The sequence below is a fragment of the Mus caroli genome, unplaced genomic scaffold (assembly GCF_978045245.1).
Source record: "Mus caroli unplaced genomic scaffold, Mus_caroli_1 scaffold_8, whole genome shotgun sequence".
Lineage (NCBI taxonomy): Eukaryota > Metazoa > Chordata > Mammalia > Rodentia > Muridae > Mus > Mus caroli.
Window position 1 is genome coordinate 85,876,967 of NW_028227263.1, and position 25,251 is coordinate 85,902,217.

Genomic DNA, 25,251 nt, shown 5'->3' on the forward strand with positions numbered 1-25,251 from the left:
TATCTTGTATATTTCTTTTCTAAAATAAACTCCTTTTAGTATTTCTTTACCATTAATATAATTTAAGATTAGGTATATTATGAGATAAGTAGGTTTATGATACTGGACACAAATATGCCGTTTGATAATTCAAGTGCATTGTTTGTAAGTTGTGATATGCATAAATATATGAATTATTGTGATAAATTTCCATATATGCATGACTCCTCAGTATATTGCCACAGGAATATTACAAAGGTTCAGCTCTGAGGTGCATTTGACAAGCACATGATTACACACAGCAGTGCACAGACAAAAAATGGATGCTTTATTACAGGTACCATTAGTCAAATTCAGGCTCAAAGGCTCAGGCATTACTGAACAGTTTTCTGTGTTTTTAATTAGAGCCAGAAACCAAAGAATAACTATATAATATCTCAATCTTTCTATCTCTTCTTTATTATTATTGCTGATGCAACAGGCAGGGAGGGGGGAAGAGATGGAGGGGCTTTGTTGGAAAAATCTCCCTGGTAACAACAGGCTTATGCCTCTTTTATCATTCTTGAGATCTCTCTCCTGATTGGTCCAAAACCTTTTCTCTATTTTTCCATATATACTCAGCCAGTCGGAGTCAAGCAGAGCTAAAGAAATTTATTCACACAGAAAATATTCCAGTAATGTTCCTGGTTGATGTTTAGCTCTCATCTTGTACGAAGCTCTTGCTGTAGATTGACAAGAAGCAGCTTTTACTAGAAGGAAGCTTGCTCGGGAAACCTTCAGATGAAAATGAAAAGAAAACGTCACCGAGGCCAGGTAATTTGCTATGATTCTTCACATTCCTGCTCTGGATGAAACTAATCCTGTATGTTGTGCAAGATATTTGTTATTGCTTCTGGTCATTGAGTCGGTTTTAATATCTGTCATTCAGGACTCGGCCTTGTAGCCCTGCTTCATCTGCAAGGATAGTGTATTATGTCATCCTTCCTTACCTGACAGAGACAAGAGACCTGTTGCTCCTTAATCTGAGTTGGCTGATTGCATTTGTGAAACGTTTTTATATCAGGACAGCAGTTCTCACTTGTCAAGTTGAAAATTTCTTGAATATTTTCTGACATCACCTGATTTAGTATGCTACTGCCCTCTGAGATTACTAAATCACAAATACTGCAGTTCTCCTTAATTATCATCTTGCTAACATCAAAAGTCTCAGAGGTTTTACGTTACATTTAAATCCAAATTCTTGCATAAGCTTTGCATTGTTATTGTTGGGAAGAAACCTAGTTAAATGTTCATACTTATATATTTGCACACTTCATTCTTTTAGGAGCGTCAAAACAAAGAATATGCATTTATCCAATGAAAACCTTAACATAAAAATGTCTTTTGTTTTATATTGTTTTTGACTTTGAATCACAATGTACCATAATTTCTAGCCACTGCCCAGTTTGCCTGATTTCTAGTATGTATACTATTTGAAATAGACTGCTTTAATACAATTTATTTTTAGCATTACACAGCATTTTTCAATAGTGATTATTAGATACCATCTTGTGGCTTTTGTGTATACTGTAGTACTTTTTTAAAATGCAAGCTTTTGTTCTTGTCCATAATCTAGATGCCTCAATTGCATATTATTTTACCTAATTGTTGATATGTGAAAGAATTAAATGGTGCTAATAGGTTGATTCTATCATAGTATATCATATATGGCTTATATGTACTGTTAATATCTGATTAGTTACTAACATTAACTGTAATTACTAATATTTTGTTAGCACAGAAATTTTTCTTTAACAACTTATCTTGATTATTGTACTGGCAAATATGTAGTTAATTATAAGCTGTGGCTCAACAAATTTTCTTATTTTTCTGTCCATCAGTTGTATTCTTTTGATTCTCTGTATGTAATATAATGCTAAATTTTGAGGATTTATCAGATTTTGAAGCTCATTTAAGAGAAATGAATGTGCATCTGAATAAGCAAGCATGGATAATTTGTTTAAAATGAGTAAAAGCAGAGGTTTATTAAAAATGTAAAATCTTTATTGTACATTCATGTGATGCCTAACAAGGGGACTGGAAAGAGTACAATAGCCTTTACTTGCTTTTGTAGAAAGTACAGACACACAAAAAATCAAGTACTTGCGGAGGCCCTAACATTTTAAATTGTGAATGGCAGTGATAGACATGGGAGGCCTTCATAGTAGTTTTGAATGCAGATTCCTCAAAGGAAATCTAAATGAATTAAATCTATTATGAAACTTACTTTGTATATTACTGAAACAAATGGAAACGAAGTTTCTGTTTCTCAGGATGCTGGTATTTTTGGATTAGGGGCTTGGGACATGTAAATATAAGCGTTGTAAAAAATATCCTCATTGGGTGATAGGTTATATAGCTGCTACAGGAACCATTTAGATACCACCAAGCTCAAATCCTAGTCACTTTTGAATCTTGCATGTTTCACAGAAATGACAGTCAATGTATAGCTTCCAAAAAGTTCAATAAAGATATGACAGTTTTATTTTGAAATAAAGTTCTTATTGGATTAAATATGCATTCTCATAGAAGCAAAAAATGAATTTTATGTGTCACCTATCCAAATACACGAGAAAAAAGTGTCACACTTTCCAGTGAAGAAAGACCTGATAATGACAGTTTAAATGTAGTACCAGGTTTTCCATGTCTATTAATTCAGCTGTCCATTCATTATTATTAATTATTAATCTCACCATTGACTTGTACTCAAAAATGGTGTAAAAGATTTTCCATGAGAATTTTTCATAGACAATGGTATGAAAAATATACTTCTGTATTCAGTAAACCACTGTAGAGTCAATATCCTAATTCAGCTATTTAAAATTATCTAGTGGTCACAAAAACTCGAGAAAAGAGGGAGCTGAAAAGGAAAGAAGAGATATAGGAATAGATCATGGTACTGTCTAGTCCTCTATTTCCAGGCAAACAGCAGGCATCTAGGTTAATCACCTGAGCCACATAGTAAATAGATACCCTAGATTGGTTTGAAGTTTGTTTACATGTGCTCACCAGATTACAAGAAAAGGACAGAGATCCTCATTCTAGTATTCACATGATCAGACAATTTATTATAGGGAAATCTAAACTTACTGAGTGTGACCATATAAGAGGCTAGGAAATATATGCAAAGCATAAGTATGGGAGCATGGCTCTGACATTTAATCTATAAGAAAGGTATCATGCTTACTGGGTAATGCTTTTCTGGGCAGTCTTTTTTTCTGAATACACACAGCCCTGAAAATAACCAATTACAATAATCTGTATATTTTCCCCAAAATGCATCAGTTGGCTAGGATGAACCTTGGTTTATATCTGTATTGATTTGTTGTTTAATGTTAGATGGGCAAGGACTCTTCAGTAATTTCATCTTTTTTTTTTCATATAGTGAATCCTTTCTTTTTTTTAAAATTTATTTTTATTGGGTATTTTCCTCATTTACAATTTCAATGCTATCCCAAAAGTCCCCCAAACCCACCCCCCCAATCCCCTACAGACCCACTCCCCCTTTTTGGCCCTGGGGTTCCCCTGTACTGGGGCATATAAAGTTTGCAAGTCCAATGGGCCTCTCTTTGCTGTGATGGCCTACTAGGCCATCTTTTGTTACATATTCAGCTAGAGACAAGAGCTCCGGGGTACTGGTTAGTTCATATTGTTGTTCCACCTATAGGGTTGCTGTTCCCTTTAGCTCCTTGGGTAATTTCTCTAGCTCCTCCATTGGGGGCCCTGTGATCCATCCAATAGCTGACTGTGAGCATCCACTTCTGTGTTTGCTAGGCCCCGGCATAGTCTCACAAGAGACAGCTATATCAGGGTCCTTTTCGCAAAATCTTGCTAGTGTATGCAATGGTGTCAGCGTTTGGAAGCTGATTATGGGATGGATCCCTGCATATGGCAATCACTAGATGGTCCATCCTTTCCTCACAGCTCCAAATTTTGTCTCTGTAACTCCTTCCATGGGTGTTTTGTTCCCATTTCTAGGAAGGGGCAAAGTGTCCACACTTTGGTCTTCGTTCTTCTTGAATTTCATGCGTTTAGCAAATTGTATCTTATATCTTGGGTATCCTAAGTTTCTGGGCTAATATCCACTTATCAGTGAGTACATATTGTGTGAGTTCCTTTGTGATTGGGTTACCTCACTCAGCATGATGCCCTCCAGGTCCATCCATTTGCCTAAGAATTTCATAAATTCATTCTTTTTAATAGCTGAGTAATACTCCATTATGTAAATGTACCACATTTTCTGTATCCATTCCTCTGTTGAGGGGCATCTGGGTTTTTTCCAGCTACTGGCTATTGTAAATAAGGCTGCTATGAACATAGTGGAGCACTGCTGCTCCACTATGTTCATAGCAGTAATTTCATCTTTATTTTGTCGAAAAGTATTTTTTAAATTGATGTCTTTGTTTTTGCAATTATAATACAGTTTTACCTCATTTACATTTTCAATGCTATCCCAAAAGTCCCCCAAACCCACCCATATGAGGTCATTTGCTATAAGACCTTTCTTTCTCCTAACTTTCTTTCTCCTAACTTACAACATAATATTCTTTGCTCCTTTTCAAGTTCATGGCTTATTTTTATTTAATTCTGATTAAATGTACTTATCTGTATATAAGTTTGAGTTTATTCTTTTCATCTTTTATTTATTGGTCTATAGTACACAGACTCTAATATTGTGGAAGACAAGTGAAGACACTTAACACAAGAAACACATGGAGTGAATGCTAATAATTGAAATTTGTACATTCTATCGTAGAAGTAAGAATTGCAGTGTATGAGTTCTGAATACTATTTATTAACTTAGAATTTTCATTAGTTCGGGCTCCTGCAATTGCTCAGCAGGTAAAGATGCTAATGACAAGCATGAGGACCTGAGCACCACTTCTGGGTCACACATAGTAGAAGAGAATGAACTGTCATAAATTTTCCTCTGACTCCAACATGTGCACCCTGTACCTCTCCCCCTCCTCCATTCCCTCTCCCATGCTCTCTCTCTCACATACCCATGCATGTGTGCACACACAGAGAGAATAAAATAAATTAATATTTTAATAGCCTTTTCTATTATATCATTAATATTTTACTCTTATGAACAGATACATGTGGCTAAATAAATTTTATCAGTTGGTATATTAATAACTCAACTATAAAATATGAAAATATATGGGAAGTAGGGAGATTTAACTGCAAATATTTCTGCTAAGAGTAGTCTATAATAGACTCACATGAAAATAAAAACACAACTTATTGGTGCCTATAGAGTAAATGTAAGGCAGTTCTATATGTAGAGTTTCTATCTATTAGTGATTAAATATTTTCTTAATTTTTTAAAATTCTTTTTTATTTAATTTTTTTACACTCCAGATTTTGTTCACTTCTTCGTCCTCCCTAGAACTGCTCTGTTTCCCATACTTCATCCTTGCATCCCTATCTCCAGGAAGATGTTCCCACCTCCCCACTCCCCATCCAACCAGACCTCTGAACTCCCTTTTGTCTCCAGTATCTTATGGGTTAGTAACATCTTCTCTGATTGAACACATGTCTGGCAGTCTTCTGCTGTATATGTGTTGGGGTCCTCATTTCAGGTGCTGCATGCTACTTGGTTGGATGTCCAATGTCTGACAGATTTCAAGTATCCGGGTTAACTGAAACTGCTGGGTCTTCTGAAGGGTCGCCCTGCTCCTTTAGCAGGGCTTCTCCCAGCTTTACCTTACTGTAATGGAAGGGGTCAGCAGGTTCTGTCCGTTGTTTGGGTGCAAATATCTGCATCTGACTCTTTCATCAGCATGCTGGGTCTTTCAGAGGGCAGTCATGATAGGTCCCTTTTTGTAGGTGCTCCATAACCTCAGAAAGAGTGCCAGGCTTTGGTTCCCTCCCTGGAGCGGGATCCCACTATAGTCCTGCTTCTGGACTTTCTTTCCCTCATGCTCCTCTCCATTTTCTTCCCTGCAGTTCTTTCAGAAAGAAACAATTATAGGTCAGTGTTTTGACCATGGGAAAAAAAAATTACAGCCCTTTTAGTTTGTATAGGGCTATGTATATATATTTCTAGGGCTGATCATTTTCTGTTGGATGACCTTTTTCCCAGAAAACTGGAAGTCTTACTGTCAGCATTTTTATGTCCTTGAAACATTTGAAAATCAACTTCTTAAAGTAATTTTTGACATTTCTAGAAGACATAATCTTATAGCAAATGACCTCATATCCTAGATATTACCTAGTTTCTTGTCCTTTTACACAATGATCCTTGTGATTTAGATACAGAAGGAGTATTATCAAGCTATTTGTTGACGGTGTTCCACACTGTGTTTTGATGTGATTTCTGCATTTATTTGTTAAATGGTATATGGACCTTATAAGAAACATTTCTCACATCAGATATGGAGTTTTCAATGGGAAGAGTATGTGGTTATATACAAAGTCACTTTTCTTTACTATAGGAATTTTTGGTTTGAAAGATGATATTTTGATGATATTTTTCCAGCTTTGTTAATTTATATTTACTAACTTCTACATTTTTTTAGAAACTTCTTTGTTGGTTGAACACTCCATATATATTCCTTCGTCCATCCTCCTTCTGCTTCACATCTCATGCTTCCCCCATTACCCTGCATACTTGTGGATGTACACATGCCCCACCCCACCTGACCTCTAAATTCCCTGTGGCCTCCTGTCCCTTGTGGGTTAGATGCATCCCCTCTGCATGAAAGCAGACATGGCCATCCTCTGCTGTATGTATGTTGGTGTCCTCATATCAGGGTTCCCTCACGTCTATGCTGCTTGTTTGGTGGTCCAGTGTTTGAGAGAACTCAGGGTCCAGAATACTTAAGACTGCTGGTCCTCCTACAAGGTTGCCCTCCTCCTCAGCTTCTTTCAGTATTTTCCTAATTCAACAACTGGGTCATCTGCTTCTGTCCATTGGGTGGATGCAACTATCTGCCTCTGAGTCTTATCAGCTGCTTTTGGTATTCCTGGGTGCAAAAATACTAGGTCCCTTTTTACTCCATCAGATCTCTTGAAATCTAGTATTTCCTAACATATTTCTTTTTTTACTCTTCACCCAGGTAATTGTCACCTTTTAATTTTGGGTCAGAGGTTTTGATTTTGGGACAGAAACCCCATCACTCTAATTGAAACCTTGTCTTTCTACTGGAGGTTAACTCTACAAGTTCCATCTTTACACTGTTGGGCATTTCATCTAAAGACCATCCCTTTCAATCCTGACAGATTCATACCTCCCAGGTACTTTCTAGAGGGTTCCCTCACTTCTTCCCTCTCAAGATTGTGTGTTTACATGCTTTCTTCTGGCACTTGATGCTTCAATTCTATTTTTTCCAAAACCTGATCATGCTGCACCCATAGCTATTCCCTTCCCTTTCCCCTTTTCCACACCAATAACTCCCTCCATCTACCCTCCATGATATCTTTCTTCTCTCTCCTCAAGTCAGATTGAGGCATCCTCACTTGGGCCATTCTAGTTTTTAGCTATCTTAAGTTCTGTGGATTGTCTTCTTGGTGTTTTGTTCTTTTTTGACTAATATTCCCTATTAGTGAGAATATGTCATGCATATCCTTTTGGGTCTAAGTTACCACACTTAGATGATATTTTCCAGTTCCATCCATTTGCTTGCAAAACTCATAATTCCCTCTTTCTTAATAGCTGATTTGTATTCCATCGTGTAAATGAACCACATTTTCTTTATTGATTCTTCTGTTGTGGGACATCTGGGTTGATTCCAACTTGTAGATATCATAAATAGGCTGCAAGGAACACAGTGGAACATGGGCATCTTTGGAATGGTGGCACATATTTTGTGTTTATGGCAAGAGTAATATAGCTGGTCTTCAGGTAGAAGGTTCTGAGGAAACTCCAGATTAATTTCCATGGTGGTTGTACCAGCTTGAATACCCACCAAAAATGGAGGAGAGATTAAATTCTCCACATCCTCAACAATATGTGCTATCACCTGACTTTTTTAACTTAGCCATTCTGCTTGGTGTAAGGAGGAATGTTAGTGTCATTTTGATTTGCATTTTGCTGATCAGTAAAGATTTTGAAGACTTCTAAGTGCTTATTAGCCATTCCACATTGTACTGTTGTGAATTCTCTGTTCAATTCTTTATCCAGTTTTTTGATTGTGTCGTTTGGTTTCTTGGTGGGTCATTTCTTGAGTTCTTCATGTATTTTGGAAATTACCCCACTATTGAATGTTCTGTTATTGAAGAATTTTTTCACAATCTGTATGTTTCTAATTTTTCCTATTAAATATGTCCTCCGCCCTACTGAAGCTTTAAAGTCCTGTGAGGTCCCATTTATTAATTTTTATCTTAGAGCCTGAACCATTTGAGTTCAGTTTAGGAAATTTCCCCCTGTGCCCATGCGTTCAAGACTCTTTCAACCACTTTCTCTTCTATTACATTCAGTGTAGCTAGTTTGATGTTATCTTTCATTGACTTGGACTGAGCTATATATCAAGTTGTCAATCCTGATTGATCTCAGAAGGAATCTGCACTAGAAGTAGAACTATTTCTTCCCACTTTAGTTTCACACACATTTTTCAAAATGTCTTCAGAAGCTGCTCTTTTTTTATCAATCATAATAGCCTCGTACTATATGAATGAAAGAATCAAACAACAGAGCATCAAAAATAGTAGTCTTATGACTGTTCTTATCACAGTCTACAAAAAGCATGTAAAGGATAACTTACAACAATCATTTTTATTCTCTTTGGTAAGTGAATTAACTAAATTGTAAATTCACATTTAGACTACTCTAGCTTTAACATAAGAATGCCTTCTTGTGTGCATATGTTTTATGTAGCAGTTTAAAAGCACGTATAGATTAACACAAGAAATTTTATCATGTATTTCTTTTATTTCATAAATGAACACTCTTTTTTTAATTATATAAATCAATAGTAGAATTCCCTTTAAGTTCATCTCATGTACATTCCATACACTGTCAAACTCATATATATATATATATATATATATATATATATATACATACATACATACATACATACATACATACATATACATACAGGGTTTCTCTGTATAGTCCTGGCTATACTGGAACTCATTCTGTAGACCAGGCTGGCCTTGAACTCAGAAATTCGCCTGCCTCTGCCTCCCAAGTTCTGGGATTAAAGATTTGCACCGCCATGCCCGGTGATTCAGTAGAGTATTTGACAATAATTTTTCACCTATGAGTGAAGAATTTTGGAAATTTCTCCCAGTTGTTTGAGATGGTGATGTTATGGCAGGGTTTTTGATTATTCACAACCCCTCAATAAATGGGAGAATTTCATCATTAATATGTTCTTACAATTCCTAGCAACTCGAATCTAACTTAATGTTACCTTATGAAATGTATTGAGAATGTTAGCCAAGGGATCCCCAAAATGGTGAGCTCAGCAGTACACCTATGCACACACCATGCTATTTGATGGTTAAGGACTTTTTGGTGCTGAAAGACTCCAAAACTCCCAAAGGGAGGCACTTACTCAAGCCTCGGGTCAGCCGCGCACCCAAGAAGACACTGAGACCGGTACTTAAGATGTATAGGGAGCAAGATTTAATAAAGCAACGACAAGAAAGCAGACAAAACAAACAAAAAGCACATATATACCAGATATCTGGGGCCGGACCTCATGCAGCAGGTGCAGAGGAGATCCGGCAATTAGCCCAAACTTTTCACAAGCTTTTATAGGAGAAGGGTAAGGGGGGGAGCAGGGCAGGGAAAATACAGTTTTTACGTCACTAAGTGATTCAACCAAGGGTTTTTCCAAAGTGCTTTTGCAACCGCGTCCCACACTTTGGCCATGTACTTGATTCATTGAAACTGAGGTTTTTACTCACACCCTTTATCTCAAAAATGTCCCTGGCACAGTCCTCAGTTGGGAGGGGTTGGACTGGGTTCGTTCCAGGAAACCCTTATCTCAGAAATGTCCCTGGAACAGTTTTCATTTGAGAGGGGGTCTGACTCTGGTGTGAGAGTTCAGAATGTACTCTGGGGTGAGTGTTCTGGTGGTCAGTAATTTTCTTCTTTCATTCCCCCCTTCTTTTAGTAAATAATTCTAATCTTAGAATTTCAGATACTGCATAATGCACCAAATGAAAGACTCTATTTTAACATGGGAACAAAAACAGAATAAGAAGCATTAGTAAACAGAACTAGGCAGGGGCCCTTTTAGCGAGGCTTGAGGGTCTGGGCATGATGTAGGTGCACGTAGATCAGATCTCTGGCTGGAACTGGTGAGATGTCCTTGGGGTACCCAGCTCGTTTACTGTCTCAGCTGTTGGGATCCCTGGAGCAATGTCGTCCATGTACTCAGTCCGATTTTTCCCAGTTGTGACCAGACCACCTGCAAGCCTTTTAACTTAGCATACAGATCATTATTATAATAACATAGGTTTAAACACATCATTTGAGACTATGATGGGCATAGGAGTCTCATAAAGGATTTTAAACAGAGTAAAACTGAATCAAGAGATAGGGCATAGGGAAGGAACACCAAGTCTGTGCCAGTCTCTACGATTAATTTAGTCAAGGTCTGTCATAGAGTTTTAAACTAATTTATTTTATCTATCCTGAGCTCTGAGGTCTATACACACAATGTAATTTTTATTTGACCTCTAAATACTTGGCCACACCCTGACTTACCTGGGCAACAAAGCAGGGCTATTATCTGACACTATTGCTTTTGGCACTCTGAACCTTGGAAAAATTTTCTTCAATAATCTTTTTGATGACTATGTGAGCAGTCTCATTTATCCATTTTGAGAACGTCTTTTTCTTCAATCGCGAGGCTACTGCCGTCCGTGTACCAGCTCAAACTCTCAGGCCAAGGCTGATCTGATCTTTACTTGCCGAGGTAAGTAGCCCCCTCTGTTGGTAGATGGCCCCATGGATATGAGCTGCTTTCCATCTACTACTGTTGCTCCTGTGACAAAGCTGCTGCCATCTGTGTACCAGGCAGGCACACCTGGCCAAGGCTGATCAGTCAGATCTCTCCTTGTTCCAGTTTTCTCAGCCAGGACATCAGCACATTGATGTACAGGAGTGGAGTCATCGCCAAGGAGCAGTAAACTCTGGTAGTGGGTATAGTCACATGCTGACCCAGAGTAAGCTTGTCAGCGTCTTTAACAAGCAGGGCTGCCTTTATGCTGTCAAAGGCTTTTTGGTGTTCCTCAGTCCAGGTGAATGGGACTTTTTTTCTGCAAAAGCCCGCCGTCCCCAGAAACTCACGTACTTGGCGCGGGGTGGTGGGGGTTGGGATCAGCATCACAGTCTTTTTCTTGGCTTCGGTGAGCCACCGCTTTTCGTCGTCTCGGCACCTCGGTCTCTGCCTTTAGCCAACCGCAGGGCTTGGGTTAGCGCCAAGAGTTCATGTTTTCCAGAGCATTAGTCAGCCATCGGTCAGGGGGCTGAACCACACTTTTAGGGCATGTGCCAAGTTTTGTTTCAGAGTCAGTTTATCTGCGTCCTTGACTAGAAGCCACTTATGTGCAGACAAGCAGGTCATCTTACAGTCACCAGGTCTAATTTTCACAAGTATGCCACCGTGGGTCTTTTTCAGGGTCCCAATCTCTGAGTAAGAACCTCTTTGGCAATACTTTTGTTCTCAGTCACATCTAGGAGTCCCAAAGTTAGGGACAGCATTAGGGCAGTCTCAATAGCATCTAAGGCCATCCAAGGTTGTTCTTTATTTCTTATACGAAGGGCTGTTTATCTTTTTAATTCAGCAAAACCTGGAATCCACAGTCTGCAAAGGCCTGCAGTGTCCAGGAACCTTTTAAACTTGCTTTGCACTGGTCAGTGGAGGAATATGAAACACAGTCTCTTTTTAGCTGCTTCAACAGGTAGGCCACCGGTCTCTTTTAAGGACTCAGCTTCTGTGTTAGCACCCCTTCTGCTTTTTCTTTACTTTCAGCCACAAACAGGTGAAGGGTTTGGTCATGAGGGGGGGCTCCTCTTCTTTTTGTTAGGACAGTCTCTCACCCAGTGCTCTTTTCTTCTTAACAGTAAACACTTTGATCTTTAGCCAAAAGCTTTCTTCTTTTTGTCGCCGGGTACTAAGTTTTCTAGTCTCCCTGACTTTTGTGACCAGCATTTCATTTCTCTTATCTTTTTTTGAAAATTTTCTGGCTCCTTATTTCTTACAGATCATCTCTAAGTGCTAGTATTATTAGCAAGTATCACTGTGCTAAGTTCTAATCTTCGTCATTTATCTCTCTTTACTCCTGTTTCTTAACTGCAATGGAGATCTCATCTTTTTGTTTCTCTTTCTATCTATATATATATCTCTTTTTTGTCTTTGCTTACTTTGAATGTTATCTAATTATTACATCTATATTCTGTCACTTAACTTTTTCATAGTTTACCTCTCTTTACTGTTAACCTATTTCTTCTGAGTCTGCTGAAGCTTTGCTCTCAGCTCTTTTTTTTTCAGACCTCTATCCTTTTCTTAACTTCTATAACTTTTTATTACCTATTACCTAGGTCAGATTGATGGGACATTTACTAGCCCCACAGACATGAGACCTTTATCTGAGCCTGGCAGTTAGACCTGCAGGTGCTCCTTACCTTGGACAGAAGAAGCCCCAAGTGAGTGGATGTCTCTCTCACTCACTGCCAGCAGCTCAGGGCGGTGCCTGGTGCTCTCTGCACTGTCTTTCCACACGGCTTGAGCCCTTGGTGGCAGCGGCAGCGAGGGGGTGAGCACAAAGGAGTGTGGGCATGCACCCGGGAGACACCCCCGTGCTCCCTGCACTGACCTTGGTGAGGGAGGCGCGCAGGCAGCCAGGCAGGCACAGGGGAGTGCGGGTAGACTCTGGGGGGGGGGCCAAAAAAGGGACGCTGTAGTCGGCCCCTCCCCAGCTGTGGCAAGCTTCACGGCCACTCCGGGACTGGCAGGCGGGGGCTGGCAGGCCGCTGCACTCACTATCAGCATTTTACAACTCACTCGCAGGGCACAGACAGCCTCCGTTGCTGCTGTGTCTGCAGAACTCAGAACCTCAGCACCACTGCTGCTATCAAAGCCCTACCCGCGCTGCCAAAGCCGGAAATTCTTAGCCCAGCTCTGCAATCTCAGAGCTCTTTTGAGCAGCCTGGGACTCACCAGCACTGAGTTTTTTTTTTTCCTTTTAAAACCATTTCTGACAAATTCTGTCCTGACGTCAGTCCAAGTCTACAGTCGACAAAGGGTTAACACACACACACACACACAGTCTGTCATGTGGCCACAAACAAGCACACTCGTCCACGCCTGGACTTACACAATCAGCCAAACACTATTTTCTGACGGGGTCGGATTTCACATTGACTCCTTTTTTCTGATAGGGGTGGGATTCCACATTCACTCCCGCCCTGGCAGAGGGAACACTCTCTCTCTTTCACTCTGCCAGGCAACAGCCAGGTCTTTTTAACTGTTCTGTACCCTGGGCACTCCTTCCAGGGTCTCCCTTGGAACACTTCTTTGGGGTGCAGACTGTGAGGCCATAGACAGTCGTCCTCTCACAGCCACTGCCAGAATAAACCCACAATCTCAGAATACACAAATGCAGCAGTTCCACACCTACACACCCAGCAGATTGTCCCATTTCTAGATTAATAGCAGACACGACAAAAGCAGACACAAGACTTGAGACACTACAGGCAACTTACAGAATCAGATGGCCTCTCCAAGGCCGACAGATTGAGACCATCCCGGTCTCCAGTGGGGTCCACCAAGCGTCCTTGGTCCTCCCCTATCTCACCTGGGACGTCTCCCAGGGGCAGATCGGACGGTGAGCACCTGGGGCACGTCTGCCCCTTACTCACTTCGCATTCCCTCCCGGAGTGCGATCTCTGGTGCTCTTACTGAGCACAGAGCGTCACGCAAAACCAGAACAGCGATCGCTCATACAGAATGGCCTTCCTGGCCTCTCAGAAATTAACAGAACACAGACACCAGACCAAAGCAGAACAGTAAATCTTACTTCTGAGTGGGTCCAGGACTTCTGGGTAGACGCGCTGATTCCCGGCCAACGCACCAAATGAAAGACTCCAAAACTCCCAAAGGGAGGCACTTACTCAAGCCTCGGGTCAGCCGCGCACCCAAGAAGACACTGAGACCGGTACTTAAGATGTATAGGGAGCAAGATTTAATAAAGCAACGACAAGAAAGCAGACAAAACAAACAAAAAGCACATATATACCAGATATCTGGGGCCGGACCTCATGCAGCAGGTGCAGAGGAGATCCGGCAATTAGCCCAAACTTTTCACAAGCTTTTATAGGAGAAGGGTAAGGGGGGGAGCAGGGCAGGGAAAATACAGTTTTTACGTCACTAAGTGATTCAACCAAGGGTTTTTCCAAAGTGCTTTTGCAACCGCGTCCCACACTTTGGCCATGTACTTGATTCATTGAAACTGAGGTTTTTACTCACACCCTTTATCTCAAAAATGTCCCTGGCACAGTCCTCAGTTGGGAGGGGTTGGACTGGGTTCGTTCCAGGAAACCCTTATCTCAGAAATGTCCCTGGAACAGTTTTCATTTGAGAGGGGGTCTGACTCTGGTGTGAGAGTTCAGAATGTACTCTGGGGTGAGTGTTCTGGTGGTCAGTAATTTTCTTCTTTCAGTGCAACCTTGGGGTCACAACATACACAGTACATTCAATAGCACATTGCCTGGGTTCTATAAGTTAGCACAATAAACTCATTAGTTCCCCAGAGAGAACACTGGTGACATTTTACATAGGTTTGTTTTTTCTTTTTTTTTTTTTTAAACTTTTATTTATTTATTTATTTATTTAATATTTTTATTACATATTTTCCTCAATTACGTTTCCAATGCTATCCCAAAAGTCCCCCATAGCGCCCCCCACTTCCCTACCCACCCATTCCCATTCTTTTGGCCCTGGCATTCCCCTATATTGGGGCATAAAACGTTTGAAAGTCCAATGGGCCTCTCTTTCCATTGATGGCCGACTAGGCCATCTTTCGATACATATGCAGCTAGAGACAAGAGCTCCGGGGTTCTGGTTAGTACATCATGTTGTTCCAACAATAGGGTTGCAGATCCCTTTAGCTCCTTGGGTACTTTCTCTAGCTTCTCCATTGGGAGCCCTGTGATACATCCAATAGCTGACTGTGAACATCCACTCCTGTGTTTGCTAGGCCCCAGCATCGTCTCACAAGAGACAGCTATATTTGGGTCCTTTCAGCAAAATCTTGCTAGTTTATGCAATGGTGTCAGCGTTTAGAAGTTGATTATGGGATGGATCCCTGGATACGGCAGTCTCTAAATGGTCCATCCTTTCATCACCGCTACGAACTTTGTCTCTGTAACTCCTTCCCTGGGTGTTTTGTTCCCAATTCTAAGAAGGGGCACAGTGTCCACACTTTGGTCTTCATTCTTCTTGAGTTTCATGCGTTTAGCAAATTGTATCTTAAATCTAAGTTTTGGGCTAATATCCACTTATCAGTGAATACATATTGTGTGAGTTCTTTTGTGATTGTGTTACTTCACTCAAGATGATGCCCTCCAGGTCCATCCATTTGGCTAGGAATTTCATAAATTCATTCTTTTTAATAGCTGAGTAGTACTCCATTGTGTAAATGTACCATAATTTCTGTATCCATTCCTCTGTTGAGGGACATCTGGGTTCTTTCCAGCTTCTGGCTATTATAAATAGGGCTGCTATGAACATAGTGGAACATGTGTCCTTTTTACCGGTTGGGACATCTTCTGGATATATGCCCAGGAGAGGTATTGCTGGATCCTTCGGTAGTACTATGTCCAATTTTCTGAGGAACCGCCAGACTGATTTCCAGAGTGGTTGTACAAGCTTGAAATCCCACCAACAATGGAGGAGTGTTCCTCTTTCTCCACATCCTCGCCAGCAACTGCTGTCACCTGAATTTTTGATCTTAGCCATTCTGACTGGTGTGAGGTGGAATCTCAGGGTTGTTTTGATTTGCATTTCCCTGATGATTAAGGATGTTGAACATTTTTTCAGGTGTTTCTCTGCCATTCGGTATTCCTCAGGTGAGAATTCTTTGTTCAGTTCTGAGCCCCATTTTTTAATGGGGTTATTTGACTTTCTGGAGTCCACCTTCTTGAGTTCTTTATATATATTGGATATTAGTCCCTTATCTGATTTAGGATAGGTGAAGATCCTTTCCCAATCTGTTGGTGGTTTTTTTGTCTTATTGATGGTGTCTTTAGCCTTGCAGAAGCTTTGTAGTTTCATGAGGTCCCACTTGTCAATTCTCGATCTTACAGCACAAGCCATTACTGTTCTATTCAGGAATTTTTCCCCTGTGCCCATATCTTCAAGGCTTTTCCCCACTTTCTCCTCTATAAGTTTCAGTGTCTCTGGTTTTATGTGAAGTTCCTTGATCCACTTAGACTTGACCTTAGTACAAGGAGATAGGAATGGATCGATTCACATTCTTCTACATGTTAACAACCAGTTGTGCCAGCACCATTTGTTGAAAATGCTGTCTTTCTTCCACTGGATGTTTTTAGCTCCCTTGTCGAAGATCAAGTGACCGTATGTGTGTGGGTTCATATCTGGGTCTTCAATTCTATTCCATTGGTCTATTTGTCTGTCACTATACCAGTACCATGCAGTTTTTATCACAATTGCTCTGTAGTAGAGCTTTAGGTCCGGCATGGTGATTCCACCAGAGGTTCTTTTATCCTTGAGAAGAGTTTTTGCTATCCTAGGTTTTTTGTTATTCCAGATGAATTTGCAGATTGCACTTTCTAATTCGTTGAAGAATTGATTTGGAATTTTGATGGGGATTGCATTGAATCTGTAGATTGCTTTTGGCAAGATAGCCATTTTTACAATGTTGATCCTGCCAATCCATGAGCATGGGAGATCTTTCCATCTTCTGAGATCTTCTATAATTTCTTTCTTCAGAGACTTGAAGTTTTTATCATACAGATCTTTCACTTCCTTAGTTAGAGTCACGCCAAGATATTTTATATTATTTGTGACTATTGAGAAGGGTGTTGTTTCCCTAATTTCTTTCTCAGCCTGTTTATTCTTTGTGTAGAGAAAGGCCATTGATTTGTTTGAGTTAATTTTATATCCAGCTACTTCACCGAAGCTGTTTATCAGGCTTAGGAGTTCTCTGGTGGAATTTTTAGGGTCACTTATATATACTATCATATCATCTGCAAAGAGTGATATTTTGACTTCATCTTTTCCAATTTGTATCCCTTTGATCTCCTTTTGTTGTCGAATTGCTCTGGCTAGGACTTCAAGTACAATGTTGAATAGGTATGGAGAAAGTGGACAGCCTTGTCTAGTCCCTGATTTTAGAGGGATTGCTTCAAGCTTCTCACCATTTACTTTGATGTTGGCTACTGGTTTGCTGTAGATTGCTTTTATCATGTTTAGGTAGGTTTGTTTTTTCAAATGTCAAGTGGAGGGTCAGACATTCTTTATATCTCTGCTACTGGAAAGTGAAAAAAAATTGTGTACTATTTGAGAATTTAATGATTTTTCAAAGAAATTTTTTCTTCTATCCCTCCCACTTATTTTACTTGATCTCTTTTAATTTCAAGACATTTTTAGTAATTGTTATTATATACAAATTTACATATACACATAACTTCAGTTTTGAGACATAAATTAAACGTCATCAGTTTATAGTGTTAGTTGTGCCAATCTGTGCTTCCAGTAATGACCATTTTGTGTTAGATAGCAAACTGGAGTACTCTTCATTATACAAGGTTATCTTCTGATCCCACATTTTTTAGGTGTCTGAAATACTGTATTGAATTTGGAGGTTCCTGGGCTTTACATATACATTTTAATATGTAGATTGTGTTGACATTTTGTTAATCTTTCTTAGATACATATGCTTTTGAGAGTTATGTGTATAAAATTGTTATGTGTATAAAGTCTATACGTTATACAAAAGACAATTTCCAAACAGTCATTGTCCTATACTGTTGAATATTATATTTTTTACACACACTCTGCAATATTGTTGATCTTGGAATAACAATGGATTTTGTGGATTCATAAGTCAGGGATAGACAGGTTAAAATTCTCTGCAATTTAACCTGTGCAGTAATTTCCTTCTTAATGCTATAAAATTAATACTTTTGCTGAAGGTAACAGTTCAGATTTGTTGGTGGGTATAAAGATAATATTGAATACTAAGGGAGATTGTGGGCAGTCTTGTATTTATCCTGATTTTTGTTGGTTCTTCAAGATTCTCTCAATTTAGTTTGATGCTGGCTTCTGGTTTACCATATATTGTTTATATTATCTTTAGGTAATATTATCTTTATATTATCTTTAGGCTTTGTTTATATTTGTTTATATTATCTTTAGGCTTTAAATTCCTGATCTTTCCAAAACTTTTATCATGGACAGGTATTGACTTTGGTCAAATATTTTTCACTATCTAGTAAAATGTTCATGTAGTTTTACATTTACTTTATTTTGTATTTTAGTGGATTGCATTGATAGATTTCCATATTTCGAACCACCTTTACAATCCTTGGATGAAGCCTACTTGAATGTGGTGAATGATCATTTTGATGTGTACTTGTATTTGGTGAGCAATATTTCACTGAGGATTTTTGCATTGATATTTTTAAGGGGATTTGTTCTGGACTTATCTTTCTTTGTTGGGTCTTTTTATGGTTTAGGTGTTAGTGTAAATTGTGTTTTCAAAAAAATGGGGTAGTGTTCCTACTGTTTCTATTTTATAGAATAGTTTGAAGAGTATCAGTATTAGGTCATCTTTGAGAGTCTGATAAAATTCTTCACTAAACTCCAGCTTGTTTCTTGTGACCATTTTCTTGGAAAAAAATTTCCACCCTTTTACTTTGAGGTAGTGTCTATTTATGTCACTGAGATGCATTTGCATGAAATGCAGAAAAATTCAGGGTCCTATTTTAGTATCCATCTGACAGTCTATGCATTTTTAGTGGGCATAAAGGCCATTGATATTAAGAGTTACTAAGTACCTGGGATTGTTAAATACTGTTATTTTTGTTGTTAGAAGTGGGTTTAAACGTGTGGGGCTATTTTCTTTGAGTTTGTTGAAAGAAGTTAATTTCTTACTATTTCTTGAGAGTTGTTTGCCTCCTTGTCTTGGAGTTTTTGATCTATTATCCTCTATAGAAATGATTTAATGGAAATATTCTGTGTATATTTGTTTTTTTTATTTTTGAAGGCATTTTTATTAGATATTTTCTTCATTTACATTTCAAATGCTATCCCCAAAGCCTTCTATTCCCTCCCCCTACCCTGCTCCCCAACCCACCCACTCCTGTTTCCTGGCCCTGGGATTCCCCTGTACTGGGGCATATGATCTTTGCAATACCAAGGGCCTCTCCTCCCATTGATGGCCGACTAGACCATCTTCTGCTACATATGCAGCTAGAGACACACCTCTAAGGAACATCTTGGTTTCTATGTTAATTTAGAGATTTTCTGGATATAGTAGCCTGGACTGGCACTTGTGTTCTCTTTGTGGCTGAATGATACCTACCCAGGGCATTTTGGCTTTTAAATTCTCTAGTGAAAATCCTGGTGTAATTCTTATAGGTTTGCCTTTATTTGTTACTTGAACTTTTACTCTTACTGCTTTTAATATTCCTTCTTTGTTTTCTGCATTCGGTGTTTTGATTATGTGACTGAAGGAATTTCTATTCTGTTCAAATCTATTTGGAGTTCTATAGGCTTCTTGTATGTTTATTGTCATCTCTTACTTTACGTTAGAAAAAATTTCTTCTATAATTTAGTTGAGGTTGTTTAGTGGCCCTTTGATTTGGGAATCTTCAATCTCTTATATTCATATTGTCCTAGATTTTGACTTTTAATTGTGTCATAAATGTCCTCTATGTTTTGGGCTAGTATCTTTTTTTTTTGCATTTTCTCTGACATTTTTTTTCAATGTTTTCTAAGTTATCTTATTGGCCTGAGATTCTCTCTCTCCTCTATCCCCTGTACTCTGGTGGTGATTCTTGAATCTAGGACTCTGTTCTCATTCCTAGGATTTATATCTCCAGGGCTATCTCCCTTTGTGATTTCTTTATTGTTTCTATTTCCCTTTTAAGATCCTATGTTCTTCTGTATTTCTTTATGGCAGTTATTTATGTCCTTTTTGAATCTTCTGTCATCATCATGAGATGTGATTTTAAAATAGAATCTTGCTTTTCAGGGGTATTGTGTTTTCCAATCTTGCTGTGATAGGAAAACTGGGTTGTGATGATACCAGGCAGATTTCATCTCTTTTACCTAGGTTCTTGAGCTTGCTTCTTTCCATATGGTTATCTCTGGTTTTAGTTGGTTGTACTGTCTCTGACTGGAGCTTGTCTCTCCGGTGAGCTTCTGAGCCAGTGATTTTAGGTATCTCAGCACTCCTGTGATCTTTAATGTGTTAGAACCCCTAGTAGAACTGCTTTCTCTGGGCAGGACTGCATTGAGGGCAGTGTTTCAATATTTTTGGCACAGGGTCAGACCTCTGTCACACATAGAAACAATAAGAATTCTGTCCCTGGATGCTCTTTGATGTCGGGGTCCTATAGGTTACAGGCCAATCCTGCATGGCTCCAATTTTGGTCAACAGTTGTGGTCTCTCAAGTGAACTTTGGTGTGTTAGAACTCCTGGCAGACCTGTTCTCTCTGGCTGATCAATTCTTGAAAATATAGTCTGAGACATATTCATTCTGTTTGGGAAAACCCCATCATGCCAATAAGTTCAAGGCTCTGTCCACTTTCTCTTTTATTGGATTTAGTGTATCAGGTTTTAAATTGTTGTCCTTAATCCACATGTACTTGAGCTTTCTGAAAAATAGGGATCCATTTTAATTTTTTGACACACAGTCTGCCAGTTATACCAGCAAATTTTAATGATGATGCTTTCTTTTACCATTATGATTTTTTTGTTCTTTTGCAAAGATCAACTGTTCATATGTTTGTAGATTTAGGTCTGAGTCTTCTTTTCTATTCCATTGATTCACCTGTCTTTCTCTATACCAATTCCATGCAGTTTTTTTTTTCACTATTGCTTTGCAGTAACACTTGAGTTTAGGGAGGATAATTTCCCCCTGAAGTTATTTTAATTTTAAGAATTATTTTCCCTATCCAGTTTTTTTTTTTTGTTTATTTCTTTTTCCATATGACATTAAAAATTGTTCTTTCCATGTTTGTTAAGATTTGTGTTGGAAATGGGATAGGGGTTGCATTGAATCTGTAGATTGCTTTTGATGTGATGGTCATTAGTACTGTGAATATTAATAATCCATGAACATGAGAGATATCTAAATTTCTTCTATCTTCTTTAATCTCTTTCATAAGAGACTTGCAGTTTTTGTAATACAGGTCTTTCACTTGTTTTGTTATAGTTATCCAGAGATATTTCATAATATTTTGATTATTGTTAATAGTGTTGTTTCAGTACTTTCTTTTTCATCCCATTTTTCATTTATAAAAAGAAAAGCTACTAATTTTTTTGAGTGAAGTTTTTATCCAGTCTTTTAGCAGTTGTTTATCAGTTGTAGAATTTCTCTGGTAGATTTTTTGGGTTCCTTATGTATACTATCACATCATGTGCCAGTAGTAAAACTTGACTTCTTCTTTGTCCATTTGTAGTCCCTTGATCTCCTCTTGTTGTCTTTTTGTTCTATCTAATTTTTTTTTATACTTTATTTAAAGATATGGGTAGAGTGGGCATCCTTGTCTTGTGTCTGAATTTAGTGGGATGCTTCAAGTATCTCTCCATTTAATTTGCTATTGGGAATTGGTTTTTTAGTATACTGTTTTTAGTTTGATGTGGTATAGCCTTTACCATTCTAATCTCAACAATACTTATAATATGAAATTGTGTTATATTTTGTCAAATGTTTTTTGACATCAAATGTGATGGTCATGTGATTCTATTGAACCTATCTTGTATCCATGAGATTATGCTTACTTGTCCATGATATAAATGTCTTGACAAAGACACTGTGAGTCATTGTCTACGCATTTTAAAGCAAAGCAATGTGATAAATTTATTATATGCTGCAAAGATTTTATAAAGATAACAGTGTATGCAATGTGTTCTCAACTTCATATCTATCCTATGAAAGGATTATACTAGAGGAATTTAAAAAGGCTTATTTATATATGTACATCTCAAATGCTTCCCTCTTCCTGTTACTCCATCATAATTTCCTTCCCTTTCTGTCCAACCTTCCTGACATCTGAACGTGTTGTCCAGAGAAGTAATTTGCAGCATATATGCCAAGGGCATCAGGTCAGCCTGTGTTTTTGAGTTCCCAGTGGTTCATGTTAATATTTCCCCTAAATCTTCCTTAGGTACTGATATCTGGGAGGTTTTACATCTCTGGCCTCTGAGTCTTCTTAGAAATTCACCATTTCCTAACCGTGGCAATTCATTTCAATTCATTTTTCTGCTCCTATATCCTGTCTTTTTTCTACCTGATCTTGTCAACTCAGTCCCTCCCTCTCCTCCCTACAATGAACATCCCTTATGTCCTCTGCTTCCATTGCAATTTTGTGCCTCTTTTAAAACGGGATTCAGACATCCTCACTTTGGTCTTCCTTTTAATTTACTTATTTGTATCTGTAATGTATATCATGGTTATTCTGTACTTTTTGACAAATATCTTCTCATGGATAAAATTTACAGTTAGCAAATATTGTCATTTTAAATCTAGTTTTAAAAGACTGTCCAAAAGTTTCACAGATATTCACGGTATATTTGACATGGTTGCCCAGAGAAAGAAATATAATAGAAAGTGTAATAGAAAATTCAATTTTGTTCCATTGTAAAAGATCAAGTGACCATAGGTGTGTGGGTTCATTTCTGGGTCTTCAATTCTATTCCACTATTCTACTTGTCTATCACTATACCAGTACCATGCAGTTTTTATCACAATTGCTCTGTAGTAGAGCTTTAGGTCAGGCATGGTGATTCCACCAGAGGTTCTTTTATCCTTGAGAAGAGTTTTTGCTATCCTAGGATTTTTATTATTCCAGATGAATTTGCAGATTGCCCTTTCTAATTCGTTGATGAATTGAGTTGGAAATTTGATGGGGATTGCATTGAATCTGTAGATTGCTTTTGGCAAGATAGCCATTTTTACTATATTGAACCTGCTAATCCATGAGCATGGGAGATCTTTCCATCTTCTGAGATCTTCTTTAATTTCTTTCTTCAGAGACTTGAAGTTCTTATCATACAGATCTTTCACTTCCTTAGTTAGAGTCATGCCAAGGCATTTTATATTATTTGTGACTCTTGAGAAGGGTGTTGTTTCCTTAATTTCTTTCCCAGCCTGTTTATCCTTTGTGTAGAGAAAGGCCATTGACTTGTTTGAGTTAATTGAAGACCCAGAAATGAACCTACACACCTATGGTCACTTGATTTTTGACAAGGGAGCAAAAACCATCCAGGGAAAAAAAGACAGCATCTTCAACAAATGGTGCTGGCACAACTTCTGGTTATCATGTAGAAGAATGCAAATAGATCCATTCCTATCTCTTTGTAGTAAGGTCAAATCCAAATGGATTAAGGAATTCCACATAAAACCAGAGACACTGAAATTTATTGAGGAAAAAGTAGAGAAAACCATTGAAGATATAGGTACAGGGGAAAAATTCCTGAATAGAACAGCAATGGCTTGTGCTGTAAGATCGAGAATCGACAAATGGGACCTAAAAAAATTGCAAAGCTTCTGGAAGGCAAAAGACACCGTCAATAAGACAAAAAGACCACCAACAGACTGGGAAAGGATCTTTACCTATCCTAAATCCTATAGGGGACTAATATCCAATATATATAAAGAACTCAAGAAAATGGACACCAGAAAATCAAATAAACCCATTAAAAAATAGGGCTCAGAGCTAAACAAAGAATTCTCACCTGAGGAATACTGAATGGCTGAGAAGCACTTGAAAAAAATGTTCAACATCCTTAATCATCAGGGAAATGCAAATCAAAGCAACCCTGAGATTCCACCTCACACCTGTCAGAATGGCTAAGATCAAAAATTCAGGTGACAGCAGATACTGGCTAGGATGTGGAGAAAGAGGAACACTCCTCCATTGTTGGTGGGATTGCAAGCTTGTACAACCACTCTGGAAATCAGTATGGCAGTTCCTCAGAAAACTGGACATGGTACCACAAGAGGATATCACAATACCCCTCCTGGGCATATATCAAGAAGATATTCCAACTAGTAAGAAGGACACATGCTCCACTATGTTCATAGAAGCCTTATTTATAATAGCCAGAAGCTGGAAAGAACCCAGATGCCCCTCAACAGAGGAAAGGATACGAAAATGTGGTACATTTACACAATGGAGTAGTACTCAGCTATTAAAAAGAATGAATTTATGAAATTCCTAGGCAAATAGATGGACCTGGAGGGCATCATCCTGAGTGAGGTAAACCAATCACAAAAGAACTCTCACAATATGTACTCACTTATAAGTGGATATTAGCCCAGAAATTTAGAATACCCAAGATATAAGATACAATTTACTAAACGCATGAAACTCAAGAAGAACAAAGACCAAAGTGTGGACACTTTGCCCCTTTTTAGAATTGGGAACAAAACACTCATGGAAGGAGTTACAGAGACAAAGTTTGGAGCTGAGGTGTAAAGATGGACCATCTAGAAACTGCCATATCTGGGGATCCATCCCATTATTAGCTTCCAAAAGCTGACACCATAGTATACACTAGCAAGGTTTTGCTAAAAGAACCCAGATATGGCTGTCTTTTGTGAGACTATGCTGGGGCCTGCCAAACACAGAAGTGGATGCTCACAGTCAGCTATTGGATGGATCACAAGGCCCCCAATGGAGGACCTAGGGAAAGTACTCAAGGAGCTGAAGGGATCTGCAATCCTATAGGTCGAACAACAATATGAACTACCTAGTACCCCCCAGAGCTCGTGTCTCTAGCTCCATATGAATCAGAAGATGGCCTAGTCATCCATCAGTGGAAAGAGAGGCCCATTGGTCGTGCAAACTTTATATGCCTCAGTATAGGGGAACTCCAGGTCCAAGAAGTGGGAGTGTGTGGTTAGGGGAGTGGGTGAGGGAGCGTGTGGGGGACTTTTGGGATAGCATTGGAGATTTAATTGAAATAAATACCCAATTAAAAATATGGAAAAAATTCAATTTTACTGTCTTACTAAAGTTATATAATATTCATATTTGCATTGTATATGTTCTGTCATATACCCGACTCCCA

General features: G+C 38.7%; 1 protein-coding gene across 3 annotated transcripts in view; it reads left to right on the forward strand.

Moving 5' to 3' along the window:
• Positions 1 to 25,251, forward strand: part of LOC115031487 (uncharacterized) — a 173,262-nt gene that overhangs the window by 59,649 nt on the left and 88,362 nt on the right. For all 3 annotated transcript variants that reach the window (XM_085841682.1, XM_085841684.1, XM_085841683.1), the window contains exon 6: positions 601 to 792. Coding sequence is in view for 1 of the 3 variants with exons in the window: in XM_085841684.1 (XP_085697810.1) it covers positions 760 to 792 (33 nt within the window). In the remaining 2 variants the exon portion in view is untranslated. The remainder of the gene's footprint in view (positions 1 to 600; positions 793 to 25,251) is intronic.